Source organism: Festucalex cinctus, chromosome 1 (genome assembly GCF_051991245.1).
Source record: "Festucalex cinctus isolate MCC-2025b chromosome 1, RoL_Fcin_1.0, whole genome shotgun sequence".
NCBI lineage: Eukaryota > Metazoa > Chordata > Actinopteri > Syngnathiformes > Syngnathidae > Festucalex > Festucalex cinctus.
Window position 1 is genome coordinate 2,624,899 of NC_135411.1, and position 15,036 is coordinate 2,639,934.

The window sequence follows — 15,036 nt, forward strand, 5'->3', positions numbered from 1 at the left end:
GCACCGTTCTAGTTTTAGCATCGAAGCTCCGCGGAGTTAACGAGGCAATTGAGCACCGTACAATGTAAACGAGCCAATTAAACACAGAAGTTACGTGAACTATAAACATAAATAACACACATTTAACTGCATATATAGCACATATGGATGTTATTTCTCACAACTATAATACTTATCGTCTGTAACGCACACTGAAATGGTGCTGCCGGAAGTAAGGAAATGAACTCGTGTGTTACATCAAAAGAAGACGTACGTGAAACCGAAACAAACTTTGTTCCCCCCAGTCTTTCTGACAACAAGTACACAGATCAATCATTCATTTAACGGTATAAATTTCTGCACCATTTTAAATGTCAATTCCTAAATGAGATCATATCAAGCTTCATTCATCAACTGCTTTTCTCATCAGCACACTTGTGCCTCTCAGCGTTGCCCTTTGTTGGGAATCTTTGACCACAAACTGAGCAAGCAAAAGGCTTCTCTCCAGTGTGGGTTCTTGTGTGTATTTTTAATTTTTCCTTTTCAGGAAATATCTTACCACAAACTGAGCAACCAAAAGGCTTCTCTCCAGTGTGGGTTCTTGTGTGTATTTTTAAGTGTCCCTTCTGAGCAAAATTTTGACCACAAACTGAGCAAGCAAAAGGCGTCTCTCCAGTGTGGGTTCTTGTGTGTATTTTTAAGTGTCCTTTTTGAGCAAAATTTTGACCACAAACTGAGCAAGCAAAAGGCTTCTCTCCAGTGTGGGTTCTTGTGTGTATTTTTAAGTGTCCCTTCTGAGCAAAATTTTGACCACAAACTGAGCAAGCAAAAGGCGTCTCTCCAGTGTGGGTTCTTGTGTGTATTTTTAAGTGTCCCTTCTGAGCAAAATTTTGACCACAAACTGAGCAGGCAAAGGGCTTCTCTCCAGTGTGGGTTCGCGTGTGTATTTTTAAGTATCCCTTGGAAGAAAAATTTTGACCACAAACTGAGCAAGCAAAGGGCTTCTCTCCAGTGTGGATTCGCGTGTGCCTTGTTAAACTTCCCTTCTCAGAGAAACTTTGACCACAAACCAAGCAAGCAAAAGGCTTCTCTCCAGTGTGGGTTCTTGTGTGTATTTTTAATTTTTCCTTTTCAGGAAATTTCTTACCACAAACCACGCAAGCAAAGAGCTTCTCTCCCGTGTGGATTCGCATGTGCATTGTTAAACTTCCCTTCTCTGAGAAACTTTGACTACAAACTGAGCAAGCAAAAGGCTTCTCTCCAGTGTGGGTTCTTGTGTGTCTTTTTAAGTTTCCCCTCTGAGCAAAATTTTGACCACAAACTGAGCAAGCAAAGGGCTTCTCTCCAGTGTGGGTTCTTGTGTGTATTTTTAAGTGTCCCCTCTGAGCAAAATTTTGACCACAAACTGAGCAAGCAAAGGGCTTCTCTCCAGTGTGGATTCGCGTGTGCCTTGTTAAACTTCCCTTCTCAGAGAAACTTTGACCACAAACCAAGCAAGCAAAAGGCTTCTCTCCAGTGTGGGTTCTTGTGTGTGTTTTTAAGTATCCCTTGGAAGAAAAATTTTGACCACAAACTGAGCAAGCAAAAGGCTTCTCTCCAGTGTGGGTTCTTGTGTGTATTTTTAAGTTTACCCTCTGAGCAAAATTTTGACCACAAACTGTGCAAGCAAAGGGTTTATCACCAGTGTGGGTTCTTGTGTGTCTTTTTAAGTGTCCCCTCTGAGCAAAATTTTGACCGCAAACTGAGCAAGCAAAGGGTTTATCACCAGTGTGGCCCATCGCGTGTCTTCTCAATTGAGACTTGGAACCAAAGGTTTTTCCACACTGAGAACATTTCCACCGTTTGCCATCAGTGTGACATGTCACATCATCGTCACACTGTTCATCGTCAGCAGTGTGAGGAGCGTGTGACGCGTCTTCACCATCTGACATGAGAGCTAACCGGCTGTCATCATTTGTCATTTGTTGTCTGCTTGGAGACTCCGCCCCTTTGTTCTCTTCATATTGACGTTCATCTTCAGTCTTCAAATGGACACCAGTCACGGGCAACTCTATGAAGTGCTCCTCCTCTTTAATGTATGGTGGCAGCTGCTCCTCTTTTTTGATGTTGGGAGGCTGTTGCCGCTTCTCTTCTTTAACTTGCAGAGGCTCCAAGTCCTCCTCCTGTTTCACGCCAGGGAACTCTGGCTCCTTCCGCTCAGGACAAATATATTTTTCACTGACATCTGCGAGACACAAGATACACATGGTTTGGTCAAGTTAATTTATTGTGATGTTATGTATTTTATATTGAAGTTTATCACATGGGCCACATGAGTGAATGAACAACAAATATATACACAAGTTTTTTTTTTTTTTTTTTACTTTTAAACAATTTTTTTTAAACTCAACAAGTGAGTCACATCCTTTCAGGGCAATTCCCAAATGATTCCACAAATTAACACCTTTAACACATACACACCTTTGCTTAATATTTGTTTTTTTTTTTATTATAGACATGTGCACCCCTTATATCATAAGGACTGTGTCTAATTTGGTGCTAATTTAAACTCAACCAAGTCATAAAATTTCATTGTGTTTAATTTAATAAATAATGGATGTGTTGATTCTGTATATTTGGATTAATTAATAATTCTTATAGCTCTTTTGCAATTTGAATACAGAGTTGGTGTTTGTTTTATTTGCATTTGCCCAGATTTCCACACAATAGGTCAGATATTGTAATAATAATGAATAGGGGTGTTAAAAAAAAAATCGATTCGGCGATATATCGCGATACTACATCGCGTGATTCTCGAATCGATTCAATAATCGGCAGAATCGATTTTTTTTTTTTTTTTAGGATTCACACCTTGAGCATGGAAGAATGTTATATGAACGGAACATTAAGCCTTAATATTTTATTTTAATGCTGTTCAAACATGATTACAACCTCTATAAGACTGAAATTTCAGATAAATAATAAATACATTTTCATATAAATCTTACACTCTACAAGCCATGTATAGATATATCGACCCCACCCCCAACACACACACACACACACACACACACCCCCACACACCCACACACACATTCAACACACACAAACAAATGCTTCCGAGCCCGTGTCACTTACACGGAGGAAGCCAGTATCAATCATCTCCCCACCCACCCCATCCCCTCAACCACCATTGGAACATTTGCACAAAAAAACAATGAGTGAGTGTCAGTGGTTTTTTGTCACTTTTTTTTTTTTTTTTTTTTTACATAGTCTGTACTGTGGTTGTAATTGATTTAAATTATTATTTATTGTTATTATAAGGCCGTGTTAAATAAAACAGTATTAATGTAACTGCAATTGATTCAATTCTTAATGTAAATAATATTTTTACTAATGCATTAAATTAGCAAGAAGCTAATTAATAGCAAGAAGTTTCTACTATTTGCAGCACTTGTACTTTTGACTGTCTAAAATAGGTGCTGCATGAATTCCTCAAATGAATCGAAAATCGTTGTGAATCATTAATCGAATCGAATCGGACCCTTGCGAATCGAATCGATCCTGGAAATTTGAATCGATACCCAGCCCTAGAATTCACCATAAATTCATCCATCCATCCATCTTCCTCCGCTTATCCGAGGTCGGGTCGCGGGGGCGGCAGCTTTAGGAGGGAAACCCAGACCTCCCTCTCCCCAGCCACTTCAACCAGCTCCTCCGGCGGGATCCCAAGGCGTTCCCAGGCCAGCCGGGAGACATAGTCTCTCCAGCGTGTCCTGGGTCGTCCCCGGGGCCTCCCGCCGGTGGGACATGCCCGGAAGACCTCCTCAGGGAGGCGTCCAGGAGGCCTCCGAACCAGATGCCCGAGCCACCTCAGCTGGCTCCTCTCAACGCGGAGGAGCAGACTCCGAGTCCCTCCCGGATGACCGAGCTTCTCACCCTATCTCTAAGGGAGAGCCCGGACACCCTGCGGAGGAAACTCATTTCGGCCGCTTGTATCCGGGATCTCGTTCTTTTGGTCACAACCAGTGGCGCTCCTGCCATTAGGCAGATTAGGCAGATGCTAGGAGCGCTCGTGAGCAAAAGGACGACAGGGAAAGGAGAATTTATTTTATTTTTCTACTTTTAGCAGTCACGTAAACGTGCGCCTTCTGTTCAAGTAAAGCATGGCTTGCCAGCCAACCACATACATCCTTTCAAATTTGGCTTTGATTGACATCTACGGCTAGCCAATGGTAATCGGGATTGGGGGGGTGACGCGCGCTCCGGAGAGACGCGCATTAGCCAAATCTACTTCCGCGTTAGATAGTAGTGCACGTTCGCCGGCCGGCACTGACCCAATGACTGAGCAGTGAGAAAACGCCAAACCTGGATCCAGGATGACACAGTTGACATAGTTGGGAATCCTGCGTTCACTGGTCCACTAAACAACGTTCACAAGTGAGTGGCAAACTTTTGTTTTGATTAGTCAAGCCACACAGCACGGACAAATTGTAGCAATACACAGTATGCGGTTAACAGACCCACGCAATCACACATACACAACAAATACTTTGGAGCATAAAATTATTTATCACTAAAGCATAGTTGCAGTTCAATGTAAGTTGAATTCTCTTTTCTTTTTTTTTTTATTGCCAAGTTTGTCACGGTTGATGACTGTCACTAAGTTATAATAATAATAATAATAATAATAATAATAATAATAATAATAATAATAATAATAAACCACTTTACACATCCTTATGCATTGATATTTTCACTGAACCCATATGTCGTTTCTGTATATTATCGACATATCTCAACTCAATCTTTTTTATAAAGCACTTTAAAACATCCATTGCTGCATACAAAGTGCATGGAATAGAAATCAGTCTTGCAGTGGACACAAGTGAAAGAAAATAACACAAAATAAAATTAATTATAGTAAATATAAGTAGGTAAGTATAAAAGCAAAAAAATAAATAAAATAAGATGTAGGGAAGTGAATAAGTAAATATAACTATAAATAAAATAACACAAAATACAGAAGGCACCATAAAACACAAGAGGTGTGCAAAAGTTCCGATTCTTAGATTATTCACGATTCGGCCGTGGAACAATCGAGAACGATTCACAAACGTCCAAATTCCGATTATATAAATATGCCAAGGGAACCGAAACTAAAAGTTAACCGGAGCGAAAAGTACGCGGAACTGAAACGCAGTAGCGCGCGCGGTCTTCGGGACGCTTAATGCGACGGACCGAGAGTACACATCCACAACTCACGCCTCGAGATTCCAAACAACAACAAGCATGGCTGAGCTGACCAACCCACCTCTTCGTGAGATCAGACCTGCTCCGAAAAGGCAAACAACTTCAGGCGGAAGTATCAGCTAGCTGGCTGCAATGCGTCGGTTAGCGTTCTATAGGGCGCCGCGCAGTGATTCGAACGAACGAACAGAAAAGTAGGCTGGCGGTAATGGCGTCTGATTTTATTCATAAAAGAGTATTGTGGTGGAAATGTATCACGCTTTTGAAAACAAATAGTTTTTAGAAGAAAAACGCTTTATTTCCGAGACCCCAGCCAGCTTGCTGGACTATTTTCCTCTCGTCCAACGTCGAACCAGAACTGGTGTCACCGAACGCTGTCAGGGGTAAGTCAGTGCTGATCGCACACACGGGAGGTGAGGATCAAATTGAGATTCATGTTAAAAAAGCCGAACGTTCCCTTTAATGTTTACACGTTCATGTTTACACAAGTTACAAAGCAGAAAAGCACTTGAGGTTTTTTTTTTTTTTTTTGTACCTCTGAGAAACTTTAATGTTTACATCTTTACACAACTTAAAAAGCAGGTAAGCACTTTTTTTTTTTTTTTAGGCATTTGTATTGAAGTAGTAGTTCACATTGTCTTTCATTTATACCTCAGTGCACTTTTGAGTGGATAAAAATAATATATTTTTGCTCAGTGCTATGTTTTATTCTGTTGAAGACTGAATATACTTAAAAGCTGTTGTTACAGAATGAGGACTTGAGTATTTTATTTACTGTTTTGAACTGTTAACTTGATACTGAAATAGTAGTTTATTTAGGCCTGAGAGGACTTTTGTACTATTTTTGTAACTAATGTACGAAACATTAAAAGCACCAAAATACATTGTTTTTTTCTGCTGCCTGGGGGGGAAATCAATAATCGTTTTATAATCGAATCGTAGCCTCTGAATCGTAATCGCAATCGAATCGTGAGGTGCCCCAAGATTCCCACCTCTATAAAACACTGAAATGATGCGAAGTTTCATGCTGAGTCAAAGACCAAAGAATAAAGATGTCTGGCAAAAATTATCCGAAATTTTATCCATATCGTACAGCCCTAAATCCAAAAAGCAAATGAAGGCAACTGCTAGCTAATCTCAGATAGAAGGGGCTGGGTCACAGTCATTCCGCCGCTTTTAAGTGATAGAAAATATTTTTGAGCACTTTTGCAGTTGTCACAATGCCACTGTTCAACCTGAACAACATTAGATTCAGGTTGATGAAGTGTGCTCCCCAAAAAAGGTAATGACCCCCCCCTGCACTTTCTTTCTGGTGACAGGTCTGGCTCTTTAGTTAAGAAAATGAAATGAAAATGCTAGTATGCTGTCCTGGCTCAAACCTTCAAAAAAAAAAAAAAAAAAAAAGGAAAAAAAAAAAAAGGAAAAAAAAAACTGATCACGGTCAGATTCTCAGGTGGATGTGCAGGCTGATACAGCACGGACGTCATAAATTAACTGGGCTGCTCATGCTGTAGCGAAAAGTGAAGCTGGCGGCGGCCATCTTGTGTTGCCAAACCTACAGTAAGTTGACTTTTCAGCAGCATTTTTTCCACGTTATTTTCTTCCTCTACAGCGAAAATACCACTGTGACGTACGGTTCTACCATTAAGTATAAAATAACTGTGGGAAATGCTCTAAATGTAAATATTTTGTGGTTGGTCTAATAATTTGAGTGGGGGTCGTGTTTGTGCTTGGTCTAATAAGTTGTGCACGCTCTGGGAGGGGGGGCACTACCAGAAATCCTGCCGAGGGTGCCAAGCTGCTTAGGAACGCTACTGGTCACGAGCTAAGTGAGGGTCGGAACGTAGGTCGACTGGTAAATCGAGAGCTTCTCCTATTGGCTCAGCTCTTTCATCACCACAACGGACCAATACAGAGTCCGCATCACCCTCAGACACTGCACCGATCCACCTGTCGATCTCCCGTTCCATCCTACCCTCACTCGTAAACAAGACCCCAAGATACTTGAACTCCTCCACTTGGGGTAGGATCTCATCCCCGACCCGGAGAGGACACGCCACCCTTTTCCGATTGAGGACCATGGTCTCGGATTTGGAGGTGCGGATCCTCATCCCAACCGCTTCACACTCGGCTGCGAACCGCTCCAGTGAGAGTTGGAGATCCCGGCCTGAAGAAGCCAACAGCACCACATCATCTGCAAAGAGCAGAGATGCAATGCTGAGGCCACCAAACCGGAACCCCTCGACGCCTCGGCTGCGCCTAGAAATTCTGTCCATAAAAATTATGAACAGAATCAGTGACAAAGGGCAACCTTGGTGGAGTCCAACCCTCACTGGAAACGAATCCGACTTACTGCCGGCAATGCGGACCAAACTCTGGCAACGGTCATACAGGGACCGAACCGCCCGTATCAGGGGGCCCGGTACCCCGTACTCCCGAAGCACCGCCCACAGGACTCCCCGAGGGACACGGTCAAACGCCTTCTCCAAATCCACAAAACACATGTGGACTGGTTGAGCGAACTCCCACACACCCTCAAGGATCCTGCTGAGGGTGTAGAGCTGGTCCACTGTTCCACGGCCAGGACGAAAACCGCACTGCTCCTCCTCAATCCGAGATTCGACCTCCCGACGGACCCTCCACTCCAGCACCCCTGAATAGACCTTACCAGGGAGGCTGAGGAGTGTGATCCCTCTGTAGTTCGAACACACCCTCCAGTCCCCCTTCTTAAAAAGGGGGGACCACCACCCCGGTCTGCCAAACCAGAGGCACTGTTTTCACCATAATTTATATTAGAATATTAGAGATGAAAACACAAATTTCAGAAAACGGGTTGCTCATTGGTTGAATTGATTTTTGATTAGTAAAAGTTAACATTTGCCTCGAAAAAAAAAAAAAAAAAAAAACTGGGAATATATAGAAATATGGTTGACGTATTGTAACTTGTTCAACCATTTTTCATTGTGCAAAAAAATAAATATGCAAAAAAAATAATGCAAAAATGTTGCGGAGTCAAGGTGTGAGACTAGGGTCAACACAGCATACATTTTGATCAACATGACATCAGCAACTAATATTGTAGGAAACAAGAGAAAATTGTACATATTCATTTGCATACAGCCTTAAAAAAAAAGAAAAAAAAAAAAGACCTCCGCTTATTTTTAACAATTTTTTTTCTCATTATCTGTAAATTTCAGCTTCTTAGCTCAATAGCTTCCAGGCCATGTGACCTATTGACCCCAAATCAATGCTGCATCATAGTGCCATGTCTGAATGATGATGCACACTTTTTATCTTTTCATTTTAGACCTCCACTTATTTTTAATATTTTTTTTTCCTGTATATCTGTAAATTTTAGCTACGGAGCTCAATAGCTTACAGGCCATGTGACCTATTGACCCCAAACCAATGGTCCATCATTGTGCCATGTCTGAATGATGATGCACACCTTTTATCTTTTCATTTTAGACCTCCACTTATTTTTAACAATTTTTTTTCCCTGTACATCTGTAAATTTTAGCTTCGGAGCTCAATAGCTTCCAAGCCATGTGACCCATTGACCCCAAACCAATGCTGCATCATAGTGCCATGTCTGAATGATGATGCACACCTTTTTATTTTTTTCATTTTAGACTTCCACTTATTTTCTGCTTAATAGCTTCTAGGTCATATGACCTATTGACCCCAAATTAGTTCTGCCTCAAAGTGGCATGTCTGCTCGATGACACACACCTATTTTTTTTCTCAATTTCAACCTTTCCTTCATTTTAAATTACTGTTAACTTAATATTGTACATATCAATGTTATTGCTCAATATCACCCCACAAGAGTGCATTCCCAGTGAAATTTGAATTGGTACTGTTATTGTGAAACATCTTTTAAACGGGTAATAATAATAATAATACTAATAATAATAATAATAATAATAATAATAAAATCACGCATACTTTAAACTGCGTTTGAATTCAATTTTATTTTTGAAAACTGATCTTTTATTTTGAAACCCCTATGTTGTTCTCGGTAACATTCTCCGTGCCAGCTCGGCCGTCAGGTCACACACGTTTTCGTTCAGTTTCGCTTCACTACCAGGGGCACTAAATAATCTTTACTTCATAAAATAGATTTATTATTAGTAAGTAAGAATCCGTGGAGTTCACCCTATGAAAACTTGCCAATTTTTTGCAGTGATCTCTGGTGTGGGCGTAGCGCCATTAGGTCGGTAGTGGTGTGATTTAGGTCACATGAGCCAATCACGTAGCTGCTGCTTTCTCCTCACCATAGCAACCGCATATCAAAAATGGCGACCACAACGTCGGAGAGCGAAGAAGAGCGAAAGGAGAAAAAAAAAAGTTAAAAAAAAAGAAAGTGGGGCAAAAAACTTTGTTTCCGTTCAGGTTCGCTTCAGCTGACCCCGTCCTTCCAGCCATCTGCATCATTTGTAAAAAAAAAATTCAAAGTATACTCGTCTGGGATCGGAAGGCACACGGAAGAGGGATCATCTCGCAAAAGCAGAAACATTGTCGGCAGGTATGTGCTACACACAGGAGTGCTCGTTTCTGTTATTAATGTGACCGATATTTAGTATAGGGTTGAAAATAGTTTGTTGCTTGGTTAAGTTTTAAGGCTACGAGCTGCTGAATGATTTATCGAGTGAATCCAACAGTGGTTACCAAACTCGGGTTAGCTATGCCCATCAGAGTCATAATAGAGAGTCACAGCTACACCCTCCCTTTCCCCCAAACTCTCTCTCACCAACCTCAACAAACACTTTACTTGTAAATATGTGATGTGCATATACTGTAAAAAGAGGTGATGTGACAATAACACTTACAATGTCATTCTTTTTTGTCTAAAGATGGGTTGCTGCAGGCAGCTGAGATGAAGCAAGACTGTTCCATTCTTCTGCATATTCAAGACAAAGACTGTCACAAAGGATGTGCAGTCTTGTTTCAGAGATTACACAAGGTTCTTAAAGTCAACAGCAACAGAAACCAGGGACGAACAAATGTGAGTTGTTAAATTGCACTATTTCATTGCCACTTTACTAAAATTACACATTTCAAAAGTAAAGCATTGGTCAACAATGTGTCACTCGTATTCTGTTTACCTTTAGAGACAGCATTAATTAGAAAGCATGATTCAGTCTTTGCACATGTTAAGTGAGTGTGTGTGTGTGTGTTTCAGACCACCCTATGCTGAGAGCTACAAACTCTTTTGTGAACAAGTAATCCGTCAAAGGATTATAGTTGACAAAGATGTGATGAGAACGGACAAGCTAAGAGGGTTTGTGAACACTGTTAAAAAACACGAGGATCTTGATATTTCAGACTACAGGTAACTTATAAATCTTCACACTGAAAAACATTGACCGAAATTTATGGGGAGAGATTTGTCGAAAATCTCACTGTTTCAGAGAAAAATTGTTCGCTGAAATAAATAAAATTGATTATCTAAAAATGAAAACCATTTGGTTGTTAATTATTACATGCAAATTTGTTTTTTTGTTCTTTGACCAAGAAAGTATATAGGCCTATAGGTATATTTTTATTTCTATCCAAATATACGATTATTCACTCGAATTTTCAGTAGGATATCCGGATACCAAAATATTCGATAGCTGCAGTATTAATAATACTAATTTTGAGTTGTTTTTGTGGCACGCCCACACGAGTTCTTTTACCATACACCCGTGTCAAAACTAGCTTACTGCACACGCTGCACCCCAAGTTAAAATTTTTGCTAACATAATAATAATAATATATTAGAAATTTTGTTGGGTCCAAAAGCAACTTACATAATCATAGTGTTTCATATGATTGTATTTGTCTTATTTTCAAATGTTTAAACATTTTCTTGATTTGAACAAAATATAATTGTTTTGAATAATCTTGATTTCAATTATTACCAAAATAATCGTGATTATTAGTTTTCCATAATAGAGCAGCCCTAGTGTGATGTGAATATGTGTATCTTGTGCTCATCTTTCCCTTTAATTTTCTATTTCAGGCAGGATATACTGAAACGAAGATTGAGGCGTGATTTCCCCCAGCTGGTTTTTCACACCCCTTTCCAGCGCAACACCTCTGAAATGTTTTTTGTAGACACATTATCAACAACTGACAAACTTTTAGACAGGGTACCTCACTCATCAGATACATCAACTACTGAGTCTACTGACGTAAGCCAAGAAAGTGACACTAACACATCTGGTACAACATCAGGTTGGAAAATCACATGGCATACGAGGACACTTTACAGTACAGGGCTGTAAAATCTGCCATTTTGTTTGTTTCATTATCAAGATGTTAACTCTCCATTGGAACACTTTTCAAGCAAAAAAAAAAAAAAAAGTGTATTCAATTTTTCCACAACACAGACCTTTGTTAAATTGGTCTGCCCAAAAAAAAAAAAAAAAAAAAGAGCCGTTCCAATGAAGTTCCATGGTTTTATTGTGAATGTACATTTGATTTTTATTTGATTCTTTTTTTATTAATATTTTTTGTGTGTGGGGCAGGGGTGGGGGGTATAAATGACATGCTGTGACATAATCTGATACTTTAAAAAATATTCTATATGTTACAATAATCTGGGCTCTGAATGTATCTATTTTCATCTAGTCCATTTTGCCTTGTTCCAAGTTTGTGGTGCATTGTAGTATTTTCAGCCATTTTTGGCCGATGTATGTTGCTTCTTGTGCACCTTTCATTACATAGTAGGTTGTGAATTGTTTTTATATATGAAACATAAACATAGCTAAATGTAACATTCGTGTGCTGGTGTCACTTCTAGTTGAAGCTTTTTTTTTTTAGCACAAATGTGATATATTTAATTATCTAAATTCACATGAGTACACCAAACCACCAATACTTGTTTCTGATGTTAGGTATATGTATTTATAACATCTGGGAATGATTTTATGTTGCCAAATTTAATGAAAGACGTTTTATGACCAAAAACTGCAGCACAAGATTTTCGTTTTTTGTTATTTACCTATATATGCATTTCTGGCTTGTGACAAAACTGGGGCAGGAAAACATTGGGTGAACTTTTAACCCAAAGTTCAGAAGGGTATTATCTATCAAAAAATGCATTGAACAAGTCGTGCCCAGACAGTGGAGCGAAATTCATTTTCTAGGCACTTTTGTGGGGTTCACCCCAAGGCCGAAGCGTCTCTTCGAGCACACTACCGTAAATCCTAGAAAAGGGCGAACAGAAAAAATGAAGTGCGGCTGACTTGACCGCGTAAAAAGAAAAGGCGGCTGACTAGACCGCGTAAAAAGAAAAGACGGCTGACTTGACCGCGTAAAAAGAAAAGGCGGCTGACTTGACCGCGTAAAAAGAAAAGGCGGCTAACTTTACCTCAGTTGTAGCTCTGCTAAATCCAATTCTCATCGACTGAGAAATGTACCAAACCGACTGAAGAAAAAAACTAAGTGTGTATCGTAACAAAGTGACCAGGTGAAGAGTCATTACAGAAATAAAAACGTACATATGGTTGAAAAGTGTCGATGAAACAAGTGACAAACCTGCTCTGTTCAACACAACTCGAGGCTGCTTGTAAACGGCGTCCAGCAGTTGACGTTGTCGCTCGTTGTCCTCCTGTGCTCCACAAAGCTCCTCTTCGTACTTGACTTTCGCCATTGTGAACATCTTCACACGATATTCACGACACTTTACGCTCACGATTGACGTCTGCTGAGCCAATTTGTCGATAGCAAACGCGTCTCGGTTTTTGGCGCCTAGCAAGCTAAGCTAAACTAAACTAAGCTAAACTAAGCTAAGCTAAGCTAAGGTAAGCTAAGCTAAGCTAAGCTAAACCAAGACAAAATAAAGAGGGCCGAGAGATACGACTGAACCAGACACGAAACGGAGCAATTATGTTTGACTTCAATAAAGTAGTGACGGGGCAAAGTGTCGATGTGTCAGTTCGTTCCGTACGAATTCGTGTTGAATTATTTGTATAGTGAAGCCGAGCGTAAACGCGTCGTGCCTGGAATGGAGTCGCTCTTCTGCTACCACGTGAAATCTACGGCAATCACAGTTGGACAAATCTCATGTCACGAAAATGTTAATATTTAATTTTACTTAAAAAAAAAAAAAAAAGCTCATAAAATTATACGTTTAATTCTAGATTCATTTGGATAATAAAAATAAATAGACCTTTAAACTGCACTCGGACGAATAATAAGAAACATGTTTACTTCCTGTACATACGAGTAGCCCAGTTTAGTTTTTATTTTTTAAATCTCTATTCACTCAATCGGTATACAAACTATTGGGGGGGGAAATAATAAAATCATTGTATACACTATAAACAATTAGAACATAGAACACGCCAGGGAAGTTAAAACATACAAAAGCTAAACCAAATCAAATCAATAGTATAACTGAAAGAAAAGAAAATATTTTGATACAAAATCATATAAATAAATGATAAGTTTGCAATAGTTATACGTTTTTACAGCTTTTGGACACAGACAACCAGACAATGACAAAAAATAATTTCTCATGGATACAAAATAAAATCAATAAAGGATTGTTTCTTATGTGTAAATTTAGACTTATAAATGTAAAACTTCGCTAGAATAATCATAAGATTTATCAAATGAAACTGTGTATAGACATTATTATCAAATTCAAACATACCAAAATAATACATGCTTCCAAAGTAAGGAGAAATCTGGATAAATGTGGATTATAATGAATTGTGATAATGTACCCCAGAATTATAAGTAGCACAGTTTTTTTTTTTTTTTAAACATCCTTGCTGTTTTACCTCAGACTGTAAATCTGTAAATCCACCCAAGAGTCTCTGGTCTTTTTTTTTTTTTTTTTAAAGCTTTGAGCCAGGAAAAGTTCTAGTCGAGTGCCGGCAAATTCTATGCACTATTGACGACACTTTTTCTTTTCTTGCTCGGCCGAATATCGCTGCCAAAAGTCAGGTGAGTTGTATCCGTAATTGACCTTTCGCAAACTCCGCCCCCCCCAAACGAGCATTGACCAATCACACATTTAGCAACCGTTGCTATGTAAGCATAGTCCGTCAAGCTTTACTCAGCTCTCGATGACGTCCATAGTCTGATTGATTTTATTTGATGGCTTACGAGACTGCTAACCACCATAAAACTTTACGGAAGAAGAGTGACAACCATTAACAAGCTCCGGACCTCCAAAATGATGAAGCGGTGTGCCTACGGAGTATGTAAATCGGACTGTGCTAAGGTAAGACTATGCTAACTCTATCGGGCTAACTAGCTAGCTGTAGTGTAGTTTGCTTTCGGGGCAATAACAAAACGATATCAAAGTTATTGTCGTTACTATTAATGAATAATATATATTACTAGAATATCATTGCCATCTAAGTTAAGCTTGTTCAGTCAGTGGTTAATGTTAGTTTAATGTCTTCTGTTAGCTTTTGCATTCGTCTAAATGTTGCGAGCTAACGTTAACACAAAGCTTCGTCAAGTTTGGCAAACTTAGCGTCCTAATAAGTGCCCCGAGCTTATCTTGTTTTAATTTTTCATGCAGCATTTTGTGAACGGACACCCGTCTCCGGAGTATCCCAACCAGCCATATAACCTTAACTACATCCATGGCTAGGGTGACATAAATATTTTTTTTTTATGATGGACAAAGAATAACAATGACTGATATGATGCTTTCAAAGACAAAAAAAACAAAACACTAATGTTTAGCCAGCTATAAACACCGAGGTTTAGCTAACTTGCTGACCTAACAGTAATCCTCATATTTTAACAATAGACTAATATAAGTAAGAAAACTTACCCGGCAGTACAAGAGCACGACTGGTCCATAATGCTGTGCTG

General features: G+C 39.5%; 1 protein-coding gene and 1 long non-coding RNA gene across 2 annotated transcripts; one reads left to right on the plus strand and one right to left on the minus strand.

Moving 5' to 3' along the window:
- Positions 1–135: 135 nt before the first annotated feature.
- On the minus strand, positions 136–13,225 carry LOC144007091 (uncharacterized). Its single transcript, XM_077506385.1, has 2 exons — positions 12,736–13,225; positions 136–2,203 (listed from the first exon to the last, which is right to left on the minus strand). The coding sequence occupies exons 1-2, from the start codon at positions 12,857–12,859 to the stop codon at positions 390–392; spliced, it is 1,938 nt and encodes a 645-aa protein (XP_077362511.1). The 5' UTR covers positions 12,860–13,225; the 3' UTR covers positions 136–389.
- LOC144007816 (uncharacterized) lies at positions 9,526–11,704 on the plus strand. The gene is made up of 4 exons (XR_013280384.1): positions 9,526–9,736; positions 10,065–10,216; positions 10,394–10,543; positions 11,216–11,704. It is a non-coding gene; the product is annotated as an uncharacterized LOC144007816 (long non-coding RNA).
- Positions 13,226–15,036: the final 1,811 nt, after the last annotated feature.